The following is a 13,918-nucleotide window of genomic DNA, read 5'->3' on the forward strand; positions in this document are numbered from 1 at the left end:
AGCTAACCATTCAGCATTTAGTCTGTGTTGAGAAAAATAAAACAATCTCTACTGTCTGAAAAAATAAATTATGCAATGAGGTGATGAAAATGTGATCTGTTTGTTGCTACTTCTATAATTAGAACACAAAATGGACAGTATGATTAATGATCCACAAGCTATTTTCTTTTTTTTTTTTTTTTTTTAGGAGAAAATGGATAATTCCTCTCTGTACATCAGTTTTGTCTTTATTCCATCTTTTCTTCCTTTTTATTTAATAAAGTTGTATAGAGTTTAAAATATGAAATGTTTACAACCTTGCTGAAACATGTGCATCCTATATTACACACAAAAGAAAACACATTGTGCAAATGCAAATAACTCTTTGATTCTCTCTGATAATATTTCCAAAAGCACTCAAAAAAGACACATGAGCAAAGGTTACATGCTGTGTAAATGACAGCCAGCAACTTGATATTAAAAGGTAAACTAACTGGCAGTATTAAGATTTTATACCAGAATCAATTATCTGAGGAATGCGTGTCGATTCATATCTAGCTACTAAAATAAGCATTTAAGGGCTTGTATTGCACAGGTCATAGCTGTGTCATTTTAGAGCAATGCGTGGAAAATTAACAGGACACCTTTAGAGTTAACGCAGTTGAGAGAAACAGCAGAATCATTATTCATTGGAATTAACTCACTCCAATATTGTTATAAAAGATTTGTCCATTGTTTTCTTGCTGGCTGAATGAACAGTAATAGATGCCCTAATCTTATCTTTGAGCGCTGATTTGTTCACACAGACATGTCTAAAATCCACGATTAGCTATGGAGCTTGTTGTTTGGGCCATGTAGTGTCAGATCTTATTTCAATCACACCCAGCCTCGATCCACTTGCAGGGAGCTTAAACTAGGAGGGCTCCTCATGGGCAGCAACAGTTTAAACACAGACTGTAGTTGTCATACCCTTTGTGTCATTTATAATCAGAAACTGCTGTCATGCTCCATAACAACTGCAGAGACACTGTTGTGATGGGTAGAGACCTGCTGCAAAAGCGGTGACTCAGTGTCCACACAAAAGCATATTAACATACTGTCTTAGCATCTGTCAGTGTGGCAATAATTACTCAGTGTTGGGTTGATTAGGGGTGGGGATAAAATCAAACTGGGTGGCAGCCATATCGGTAGGTGCCCTTAACCAATAAAAACAATTGTGCTATACAAGTACAGTATTAAGAGAAATTAAAGGCAAAGGCATTACTAATCCAAACAGTAACAAATGCCCCTAATTTCAAAGGCTAAACGTATGAAGCGCAGCATTTATTAGATAAAACTATGGGCCTACATAATAAAATAGATGGCTGCTATGGATAATTTGTAAAACAAGAAAGCAACAAAGAAAGACTAAAAAAAGTGTATATTAGGAATATTTTATTTTATTTCTGCACTTAAAAACTATAAAAACAGAGTGACCATTTTATAAAATTCGTTTTATAGTTGTTTGCATTACTTATAACTTATCAGATTATCACAAACATGCTAGTTCGGTTGTTTCAAATGTTCTTTCTTTTATGTGACACAGATTAAACCTGAATAACCATGACCCCCACTACAGATAGTTGTTTTTTATGTAAAGCCCTCTGAATGAGTCACCATTTCCACTGCTACTGTATAAATCAGTGACCTAAAACCCTGCTGCACATATTCAGAGAGCAATTTGACTTTGTTCACCCTGAATACTAGAATGATGCATTTGGGTGTTTAAAGTCCGAATCAATATTTATTGTTATTACTTTTTTAACCCCTTGTTACTGTAGCACTTTGAGATCTCCTTGAAATGTAAGGTGTTTTATAAATAAAATGTATTATTATTACTTTTAAAGACACAAACACAATTAAAAGGAATTTAAATGTGGATGGTATTGGACATTAGCAACGGAAATGATTTACATTTGCATACTAGTTTGCAATAAATTTATCGTTTATGGTTAAAATATAACAACATTATCATACATCTTTATTCTAATCTAACTGATAATGTTTGGTGCCCATGAAAGCATAGCAAGGGTGATATGTTTATATCATGAATGGATATTTTTAACTTAGAAACAGCTGAGAATGTATTTTTGTTTAAGCAAGAATAACAAAATAATAATAATAAAAATAACACAATCAATATCGTTTAAGACTGAGGTAATAAAAACTTTCCATTTAAAAATAAAATATGAGACTGTGACTAATAGAGTAAGCAATATTAGCTTTTCAAGCTTGTTTGTACACTTGACAAAGAAAATTCAATTCAAAGTGAAGTGAATTGCTTCATCTGGTAACTAACTGAATTAAGTTTATCCAAATTAATTTCTTTACACTGTTTTAATTGATTAAGTTGGATACACTTTATTTTAATATTTTTTTTTTACCAATCAAAGCAATTCACTTAAGTTGGAGATTAATTCTCATTTCAGAATGGAAGCAGTATTATACGATGGCTTTGACTGTCTTAAGCAGGATATTCTCATAAAGCGTTGGCCTTCCATTTCCGAATATCTTAATGCAATTAAGCAGGATGTCCTGAACAACCAACACCAATCCATGGTTAGATTAGGATGTACTTTAAAACGCAAAATATTCAAAACTTCTGCCTTTATATCTTCATGTCATACATGATGTCAAACCAACCAGAGAAGCTTATTTTTAACATTTTATAGGGAACCCTTTTATAGTGAAATACTTTGAAAATCCAAATTTCCAGCCAATAGTGTTATTGGAATCCAGGACCTTATTACCTATATAAATTAAAACATTTGGATATTTTTATGGTAAAAATGAATGTCACTGTAATAACAACAAACGCCAACTTCCCCAAATATACGAAGAAAAATAACAAAAGTGCTTCTCTAAGAAATTGATGAAAAACACCCTGAGAGTGAAAAAAACTAATTGTTTTTGGTCCAACATAGCTTTAGAGGCATTAATTCTTAACCTAAATATAACTCTTAACTAGGCATATAAACTTTTTAACTTTACCTTTTAACTAAGATTTTTAGCTTTCTTAACTTAATTTACAGTAGGTAATATATCATTCAAAAGCTTATCTGATTGGTCAAATGCCAAAATAAGCTGCAGTATCTTTGCTGAATGGCTGGATATAGATCTCTAGACATCACTGAGGGGGGGACTCCATTTGTAAGGGGTATGCAGGTGATCAAAAATGGTAATTTGTCCAATAAAGGGTTAAGTAGTCAGAATGTAACGCCACATCCACGTATTTGAAATCTTGCATGTGACACATTGAATCAAAATTGCTACACCCATGTCACGGTTCAAATTCCTTAAAATTAAAGTCTTACCTTGAATTCTTCCAGTATTTTGTACGTTTTCCCCCGGTACTCGCAAAAGTTTTTAACCTCCTTGCACTCTGGGCAGCATCCATTGTGCTCCACTTTCGTGCACTTGGGGTGCAGTTTCGGGCATTCAGGCTGGTCGCAAACGGGCCCGTCCTCCGTGCACACGCACGGGCAGTTTGAGTGTCCCGGATAGAAGCGCTCCCCGAGCTTGTACACGAAACCACTGTCATCCACGCACCCCTTCCCCCGATAATCATCGAAGACAATGTTATCCGCGGCGGTCCGCTCTGCCTCATCGGCGGCGTAATCCTCGGGGTTGCCCACCGTGGCTGGAGACGCGACGCTCATGGCCAGGAGGAAAAAGAGGAGGAGGAGGACGGATGCGGCCGAGAGGAGAGGGCCCATCCTTCCCCGTGGCGTTAACATCCACATTCAACACGACTGCATGGATGTCATCCCTAAGCTCCGGGTAATCTCTCCGGATCCAAATCGGCCTTTATTATCGCTACCATCGTTATCACCGTCATCTTACAGAGAGATGTTCTGCAGTGGAAAAGAAAACAGAGAAATTAAATAAATAAATAGCTATACATGGATAAAAATCATCGCACGGGTGATGATTTCACTGCTGCTGTTTTGCGCATTATCACAACCCAATCTCACCTTGAAATGTACTTTTTTACAGCAATAATTCTTATCACAGGGATTATCTTTCACGAGGAAAAGTAGATCTGTTCTGAATTTCTCACAGCATACACTGCTCAACAGGTTTATATATAAATATAGGCTACAACAGCAGCAGCTGTGGGTCCAAGAGCAGCCATAGAACAACAGAGGAAAGGGTTATGAGACTCATTATTGAAGTGGGTGGTGAGGTTTATTTTCTAAATTTTGTAAAGGTTAACCAATTTAAGGTTAAATTAAAAACTTTCTAAGGAACGAAACACAACAGGTAGCCTCAGCTGATTGTCCAGTACAGCTGGATTTAAGTCTCACATATCAGTATTATTAAATCTGCCGTCAAATATTCCAAAATCCACCAACCCTCTTTTCATAAGTAATACAGGTGAGAAAAGGTTGAAAACTAAACCTGCACAAATGCAGCTATGTGTTTTTCATTTGCAGATTAATTTTAGGGTAAAAAGTGGTGCATTTTAGGCGATAAGACAAACTCACCCTTGTAAAAGAGAGAGAAAAAACGCTGGATATCCTATTAGTGTCGAACCAGGAGAGTCAAAAGCATGGATGGCTGGGAAAGATTTCAGATATCCGCCATGGCTATTAAAAACTTCAATATTATCCCCACATTAAATTCAAAGGCTTCTCTAAACACTATTATTGCCCACCTTCCTCCTGGATCATGAGAAGCAATCAGTTATCAGCCTCTTTGCGTCGCTCTTTCCAGTGCAAAAACGGCGACATCCACGAAAAAAGTAGGTCTGTTTCAGGATTATCCTGATCCGACTCACCTTTCTCAGACAATATCACAGTTCACGTCCTACAGCATGCGGCACACGCAGCTAGAGCTTTTCAAAGATGCAAGAAAAAAAACTGCTTAATTCCCTCTGTAAAACGTTCCTTGAGAATCCAGAGTCAAGCCAGTATATCCAAATGATGTAGGTTAGAGAGCTGCTCTCGGTCTTGTTTCACAGACGGGAGCATATATACATCCAACGGCTGTACTGTGAAACCAGAATCCAATATAACAATCATGGAAGGTTATATAAAAAAATTAAAGCACTTCAGAATGAAGGCAGTCCATAGAGGATTTGCAGTTGCGGTTGGCATTATTCGCAAGGAATGCGAGACTGAGGAGGGGAGCGCTCCCGACTTTCAGCACCTTGGAGAGCGACCGTCTCTTGCGTCCTGCTCTGGGCAGAACAGAGCGCCTCCCCCAGCACTGCTTCGTCCTCTTGTGTCACCCACAGTCACAACACTCACATCCCACAGCCAGACAACAATTACCTTTCGGAAGCTCCTCTTTGAAAAGATAAGGGCTAAAACGAAGTTAAATAGTAATAAGAGGTCAGATTTCTGCTGGTTAATTAAACAGGTATGCTATATTTTAACAGTTGCGCGTGACTTGCTAATTGCTTTTATGTACTGGTGCGCCTCGGTGCATGCGTCTTTCGTTATGAGGCACTGAATTTGCAAATGCTATGGTTTCATGCACTTGTGTGCATCTCTGTGTCTTCAAAACATGACCTTAATTTTCTGCACATTTTTACGGGAACCCATTTGTATTCTGTCCTACATGGGGAGGGAGGGTAGGGGTGTAAGGCTTTCATGTCACTACAAAAAAAAAGGTAAAATGTACAGTAAGATTTTGCAGCAATTTGGCTTTGTTTTACAGATACTAGCCCATAGGGGCCACTGCCTAACTACATTATGTCCAAGCACATTACTGAGAGGCAATCCAGAGAAGCATCACTGAATTAAATATTCCAAAGATATATCATGAATATTTAAATATTCCAACCGTGTGTCTTTTAATACTTGAGGTCTACTAAAAAGAGGGAACCTCCAAACAAATAGGTATTCTCACCCCATATGGTACATAAGAAAAAATATCCACATTCATATTTCTATCCATTTAAATTTGTTAGGTTACATCTACAGACTTTAGTGTGCTCTAATTTCCTATAGGACCTTTCGGCATATAGTTCAACATTAAGTAGTGCATAAAAAAAGGAAATATGATTTAGATTTTTTATCTTTTTGAAAAGATTTAAAACAGTTATAGTATAGTATGAAGGATTGGTGGAGAGTCAACAACATGTGGCAAGCACATGTCTACTGTATCTACGGGGTTAGCCTGCAAAGCCAGTAACTTGTTGTAATCAGCCAGGTTTCCTTAGATAGATAGCTGTTAACTAATTTGTCTGTATAATTTAATTGAATTGTCTCCATAAAATGCTTTGAAATATCATATGTTTTGAATAATACTGAAGTGAATTGAATAATGGACTAACTGCCTTTCTTTGATAGCACCTAAATAAAATTGGTCAATTAGACTGGGCAACCTGTTAAAGGCTGGTTTATATTCAGAAACCAGGTCGTCTGCATTTATGTTGCAGTGAACACAAATATGCCCTGCTCCTTCTGCATAAACTCTGGTGCACCTCTCGAAAATTATAGGTGACCGCAGAAAGGAGGCCTCTGATTGGTCAAATCTACATCAGCTCTACACTATGCATATCTCCTGTTTGGTACCTACCAGCTTGGGTTAGGGTTCACCACCTCTGAAGTATGTAGAACCACAGCTAGTTCATGATTGTCCCTCTTGCGTTTTGGCGTGGAATAACGTACTGAAGACCACGTTTCAATATTGGGCATAAATCTAAAATATCTGCGACAAGCAGATCACTACGACACACTGCTGTGGGAGTATAGCCAGCCCAACTCATAGATATCTATCTTAAATTACTTATAGCTGACACTTAAAACTAGTATTACAAATGATTGACTGATGAGTATAATGCCAAATTTGATTTCATAAAACTTTCAGTCTTTAACTCCTATTACCAGTTAAGAGATTAAAATGCGCAAAATATGAATACAACATCAACAAATTCTCTATGTTGACTATTATGAAAGGTGGAAATCTATATTTATGTTTCCCACCCAACTTTCTTTGGCATTATGATTTTTTTTTTTTTTTTGAAACAATATAATGTGAACAGAAATTCTATTTAGCTATGAAACTAGAGGGGTTTCTTTCTGTCACTCTAATGAAGTTAACCCTAGCTCCTTTAAAAGGTAAATTGTCACAGAGTACAAAATAACAAAACTGGAGAAAAGCTTAATTTTATCTTGGAGTCAGAAAATCCTGGTAAAGCTGTGCTCAAAATCAATTAGATACCTCAAATATATAGTATGAAGTGTAGCTGTTTGTATACTTGAGTAAATGTTTTGTCTCAGGCTTGGTAACACTCATCCTTAAATGTAACTCTTTCTAAATAGTGACAAGAGCCAACATTTTTTAATGATAGATGAGCAAAAGGCTTGAAAATAATTCAGAATGTATACTGCCTATGATGACAATGATAAGATCAAGGACCAGCTTTTGAGTGCTGCACTCAGTCACAGGCTGTGAGATGGTGTAGGTAGAGCTATTGACAGGGATTATGCAAGGTTAGTTATCTCTAAAATGCTGGCAGGTCTTTGAAATGCAGATAACAGCAAAGCTGCAACCACAAAAAACCTGTGGCAGGTGGGAACTTGTCAAACTCAAGGTAACATGGGCAAAGCGGATAAGAACTGTGACAGCTGAACCATTTAACAGGCAAAGGCGAGAGCAAATTAAGGGTACACACTTAACTTTTTTCTTTAACATAATATGAGTATGGGAAAGGTATCAGGAAACTGGGTGTATGTAGTCTGTATTCTGATCCTTTCAGTTTAATCTAAATTATATATATGTGTGAAACTACACCCCAAAAAAATCCTCTAATTAAAAAAAGACCCTTGGCTGTACGTACTTTTAGCGACTAAGTAGGAGCTCTGAATGTAACATTTAAAATTTTAATTTGTAAAGCATCTTTCAAGATAAAAGCACTTATTTAGAGGATTACCTCAACCTGAAAAAGTACTTCACCCTGGAAAAGTAGTACTTCAATCTAGAAAAGGTACAAGAATAAATAGCGTCACAAGACAAAATTAAACAAAAGTAGATGCCTGTTAATCTCAGAGTCAGTGGAAGGAAGTTCCAGTGTCTTAGAGCTACATATGAAAATGCTCTGTCTTATCTAGTTTTGAATTTCATTGGGGGATATTCAGCAAGTCTTCATCATAGGACCCAAGGGTGCTCATGTAGGGATGTAGTGGGTCAGAGACTGGTGTCTGTCCATGTAGAGCTTCTGAAGTCAAAGGTCTTGCAATGCACTCAATAACCGGGAGTTGAAGAAATTACATTATCTGTGCAGTCACATAACAATTTGAACATCTAGTTGTGAGCTTAACAGTAGCATTTTGGAAGGACTGCAACTTGATAGGGAGCTTTTAGTAAGACATGTGCAAAGCACATTACCCATCTGTCATGTTGGGGCATCAGGAATAACTTAGCTCCGTTATCTGAGAGGAGCTTGGATTAAAACATCTTCTTTAGATCAAAACCAGTCAACCATGGTGATATGGACAAACCATCATTTTAGAGATTTTCCATGCATATCCCCTGCAGGGAACTCACTTGGGGAGCTATGTATTCCTTTTAGCCTTTTAGCCATGGAAAGTCCCAAAATGAGTAGGAGAGTATTGCAGGGGAGAGGACAAGTTGTGCTTAAAAGTTTTCGTACCTCCCATTAGAGAAAAATGATACATTCAGACTAGTAATTCAAAAATTCACACAACTGAAAAAAAAATGCTTTTAAAAACACATGTACTAAATAATAATTTATTAAAATAAAATATTGATTTTGCATTTTCTGTTTTAAAAAAAATCACTCTACAAAGAAACTGCCTGAGACACATTAAAGTACCTAGCTTATCAACAGTGAACCAACAGGTGCAAAAGCCTTACTGAATATTTCCTGAACATAACAGAAAACCACTGATTTCAGTGATTGCCTCAAAGTGTTGCTCAACGAAAGTTCACTTGTATATTAATATATGTATATTACGAGGGAGTATAAGGGCCAGGCAAAAAAAAAAGTTTTTTTTAGAATAAAGTTGTAATATTATGAAAATAAAGTTAAAAAAGTCTATTTTGACATACTGCCCAACTTGATGCTGGTGTGCTAAAATATCCCTTTTTTAAAAGGATATAGCAATACACTATTTAATATGCATACCATGTCCTTGACTGTGACGCAAAATCCTCCTTCCTTTCTCCATTCTCTAACTGAGACATCTTGTGCATTGACCTGGTTCAGAAGAAAAGGGAACACTTATGGGTTGTGAAGCCTGTCATCCTCCTCCCTCTTCTTTCACCACCCTTTTGCAATAGAGCCATTACAAGTGTATATATATCATTTATTAAATCTGACATTGCACTTGGGTAGACGTAGGATCCTAATGTGCAATGTGTTGTCTGAGACAGCCGGCCAGCCACTTCAGCATGCCATGCTCCATTAGGCCTTCACTCTGGCTCACGCAGAACATAGAGCGGCTAATACAAAGCATCAGCAGAACCGAGAAATGTACTAAGGCAGCCACTTCTACCAGCACACAACCTGTGTCTTACTGAGGAGGTGAAGGTTCTGCCGGTGTGACATGGCTTTGCTGTGAAATTTCCTTGAAGGCTATAACAGAGTTGTTTACATCTTGGGCTTATTTAATGTGAAGCAAACAAGTGCCAGCCAACAAGAATAGGTTCCAATTCAATCAGCTAATGGAAAGGCAGCTCTTTACTCTCTCCACCACCCCCCATTGCCACCTCCTGCCTGCTACCATATCAGTTCTTCTGAAGCAAAACATTCAGTACACTCTGAGTATGTACCGAATAGTATAATGGTTTTGCCATTAGGGCTACATTTAAAACCCTCTAGCAGGTCCCAGGCATTATATTTGGAAGTGGCCATTCATGCTAACTTATTAAGCTGAATAGATGGGAGGGTGGAAGCTAAGAATGGAAGTGTAAAGGATGAAAGCACACAAGTAGGAACTAACAGCAGGGAGGAAACCTAGAATGAGTCAAGGCTGTTCTGAGTGTGATGCATCTATTTATTCCCTCTTGCATTGAAATGCGAGCTATACGTCTTAGTAAGGATGTTCCCTTAAATATGTAGAATATTTGACATGTGCCAGTTGAGTAAGCTCCTGCTATCTCCCACTGATTGAACTGAATAAAACAGAAATCAAGGCTTTCCTTGTACTCTGATCTTCGCTTTAGACCAAAAAGTTTCCAACAGAGCTCAGGCTGTAAATCAGTGATGTCACCTTATTATTATTAGTAGGATCTGCTGGAGTTTTCCTCCTGATAAAAGGGAGTTTTACCTTCCACTGCCACAACATGGATGCTTAGTATAAGGGAAGACTTATGCAGCAAATCAAAAATTTTATGCATTCTATAATGTGAAAAATAAGCTGGATTTGACCAAACTATTTCATAACTAGGATTGAATGGAAGAAATGATCTTGACTTGGAATTTGAGTGCATGATTCAATTGAATTGACTTTTTGTAAAGTATCCCGAGGTCAAGTGCTATGAATTGATGCTATACCAGTAAAAAGTATTTATACTGAGTCAAAACAGCTTAATTCTATGTGAACATTCCCCAGCTCTCGGATATACCTGAAATATACGTATAGAAACATCATTATAAAATAGCTAGTAAAACTGTAAATAGTTTTAAGGTTCCACTAACTTGGATACTTGAACTGCATGTGTAAGGCTTTCAGGTTGAGTCTGAGAGTGCATCCTATCCCTCACTGTTTCACTCCATCCCCTTACCCTCTGTAGTCCTATAAACCACACCCTTTATTACACACCACACTGATTCAGACACTAAAATAGTTCTGCCATGGCAAGGGCAAAGAGATTAATTTGCTTTTTGAGATGAGAGAACTCGGTGGCAATGGTGGATTGGAGAGAAAATGCATGTGCTGATTTCAGTTTGGTGGTGGATTGTGGGTCTCCCTGTGATGCTTATTATCCCAGCTGTGTGTAACAGTGGCCCTGTGGGTGCTGGCATTTTCCACCGAGTTAGAAGAAGAGCTCTTTTCTCTTCCCGGAGGAGACCTGTAGAGGCTCTCTGATTCTCTTTCTCCTAAGGCTGACGATGCTTCAGCAGCTTCAGGAAGGCACTCAGCATGGCAACTCTGCCGCTGTGGTTGGTTGCCTTTTAATGACTCTGCTGGTTTAGACATGCAAATAGCACTGAAGTGGAGAGAGAGCCTGAAGGGACGCAGCGGCATGTGAATGAAATGCAATGTCCTAGGTTTTAGGGATTTTATATGTGACCGTTTCTAAAGATGAAAGGGTGAATACAATATCATGATTGAATGCCAACAAAAGAAGTACTCTTTATGGATATATCATTACACAACTATTCTATTAACCTGTGAATGCTAGTCATTACCATCCACTACATGTTATCTGTGCTTTTAAAGTCCAGACTTTATGTGAGGTTTTGTCATAACCAGTTATTATCCTTTTTTGCTGTGAATAACTCTTCTAGCTTCTTCATTCAGCTTACATTCAGATTAGTCAGTCTTACTTAAATATTTAGTTGGATTTGGTCCAAAGCATAAGCCTTCTTCTACAGTATCAAGTCAATTTGATTCTCTAAAACATCCCAGTAGTTTATGCCAAGTCAATTTTAATGGACATTTAAACCAATGTCACGTTTGAATTGGACAGTTATTTACAGAGACACTGGCTATTATTGAGACTGGGAATTACCATTGCATGGGTGGGGTCATGTGAAAAACCTCAGCAAATACAAAGAATGGTTAGGTGCTTTGTTAGTGAAGGTTTGCAGTTAAAATTATATTTTGTAAAAATGATTTAAAAATGACTAAATAAATATTAGATATCAAAGACAATTTTTTAGGTCATCCAGAAATCACTATCTCCCCATTAAACTTGGTTCCCTTATTGAATCAAAATGATCTACTTTTTTCAGTGCATCGTATTATGTAAGTAAAACTGATGTTTGTGCTGATTATTTTTTTAGATATAGACTAATCATTTTTAATTTTGTCTGACATCACCATCTGAGCAGATGTTAGTGCTGCGCTTGACAGAAGCATGTTTACGTTATTTAGGGACTTGGAAAGGTTGTTTCACAATATTTAGTTAACCGGGATCCTTCAATTTGGATTGGACATTACCCCTGGCAACCCCATAGCATTTCCTGTCAAGGTCTCACCATCTGTTTTACATAATTACATTACATTACAGACTGTAGCTAAATAGTTCTTTATGCAAAACATTTGAATCGGCTTGGGAAAACCATAAATTTTTGGAAAAGCCTTAAAAGCACTGAAAAAGTACTCCACTTTGGTTCATCCAGAACTGGATCTGGATGAAGGATGGATTTGGTGGTACTACTTTGATGATTTACCCATTTCAAGAGCACCAGTTCTTTGGAGAGGCAGTGACAGACCGTGGTCTGAGCTGGAGGTAAGGAAGGACGACAAACAGTCTTTCTAGGGCTAAATAAATACTTTTTTGTTTTTTTAACGCCACCAAAAAACTTCTACAGATCATTCCTTATTTCATCCTTTGTTGACATTATTTCTTCTATATTCCCTTTTAAGTGAAAAAAGCATTGCCTTGGCTGCACTTCTTTAACCAATACCACAACCACAACCAGTCCCTGATTGGTTGCTGTGGCACAATTCACAGAAAATAGTATTAAGATTCTCTTAACTTCAGCACTCGCTGTTCCATTCTGTCCATGCAGTGCTGCTGTTTAACAACACCTCAGTTCTATTATGTACTGTAGCACAAGGCAAGAGCGGAGCAGTGAACACCGTCACCACATGGGATTTACTGCTGGCCGCTTCATCAGCTTTCCATGCACAGTTTGCATAGGGATCCGCTGCCATGGCTGCTGACACCACATTCGGTCTGAATTCAGCTTTAGACTTGTGTTGCTAAGTTGATCTGATTCAGTGTAAGGCTACAATTTTGACATTGGGGGTTAGCTGCCTGATCAGCAATGGACCTGAGGTTACTGTTAGGAGGCAACTAGCTGGTAGCCCAGTTAACACAGTAACCCCTGTGGGCCTATGGGATGCCTACAGTGATCCTCACATGCATTCAGGACAAAAAAAATCAAATATTTAAAAATAATTTTTGTTCTAGTCAGTAGCATGAACCAGTAGTTTGTTCTGTGTATGCTCTGTAGTTATGCTGAGGCTTCACAACAACAGCAACTTGAGTATGTTGTCTCTTTATTGTAAATCATAATGACGAGACGATGAAAACAATAGATCTTACATTGTATGTAAAAATAAATAACTGGACAGAGGCTGGAGAGGTAAGGCTTGTAAGAGAGGTAATATCTTGTTTTGGTCTGCAGATGATTGTCAACAGTGCACGTAGTGGTGACATTTTACCTATAGATCCTTTAAACTGTAGTAATAGTTTTGCATTTTGCAGTTTTTAATTTCAAACATTGTCACATAGTGTTTGCATGAAAGGCTAAGATGATTGTGAGAAAGCATTTTTTCTAGAGTTCAACTTCAGCTAATATTGATTTACAACAAATAAAGACAGAAATGAATGTACAACATACGTATACTGTATACATTTAATAAAAATCGCTCCAATGCATACACTAAGGAAAATAAGTATAGTAACACCCTGCTATTTTGCATGTTCTCCCACTTAGAAATCATGGAGGGGTCTGAAATTGTCATCGTAGATGCATGTCCACAGTGAGAGACATAATCTTAAAAACAATAAAAAATCCAGCAATCACAATGTATTATTTTTTTAAACTATTCAGTTATATGATACAGTTCACATATATGTTTTGCAATGTTCCATGAATAGCTAGCCTTGCTGTAAGAAATGAGAGAAATGTAATTCATGCATCCTTTCCTCTTCCACCATGGTCTTGGCAGGTGGAGTGCACGCTGAATAGGCTGCCCGACTATTCTAGGGCAACACTGACACATACAGCTTTGCACCTAAACAT

At 37.6% G+C, this 13,918-nt stretch overlaps 1 protein-coding gene across 3 annotated transcripts in view; it reads right to left on the reverse strand.

The window, feature by feature from the left end:
• Positions 1 to 5,407, reverse strand: part of vwc2l (von Willebrand factor C domain containing 2 like) — a 33,194-nt gene extending 27,787 nt beyond the window's left edge. The window contains exons 1-2 of one of the 3 annotated variants that reach the window (XM_038302632.1): positions 4,799 to 5,407; positions 3,333 to 3,872 (exon numbers count right to left, since the gene is read on the reverse strand). In XM_038302632.1, the coding sequence (XP_038158560.1) occupies positions 3,333 to 3,761 (429 nt within the window). In that variant the 5' untranslated portion in view covers positions 3,762 to 3,872; positions 4,799 to 5,407. Of the gene's footprint in view, positions 1 to 3,332; positions 3,873 to 4,505 lie in introns of all 3 variants that reach the window. The other 2 variants (XM_038302631.1, XM_038302630.1) reach the window with 2 other exon arrangements.
• Between the last annotated feature and the right edge of the window lie 8,511 nt (positions 5,408 to 13,918).

Source organism: Cyprinodon tularosa, unplaced genomic scaffold (assembly GCF_016077235.1).
Source record: "Cyprinodon tularosa strain WSP-4 unplaced genomic scaffold, ASM1607723v1 ctg496, whole genome shotgun sequence".
In the NCBI taxonomy this organism is placed as follows: Eukaryota; Metazoa; Chordata; class Actinopteri; order Cyprinodontiformes; family Cyprinodontidae; genus Cyprinodon; species Cyprinodon tularosa.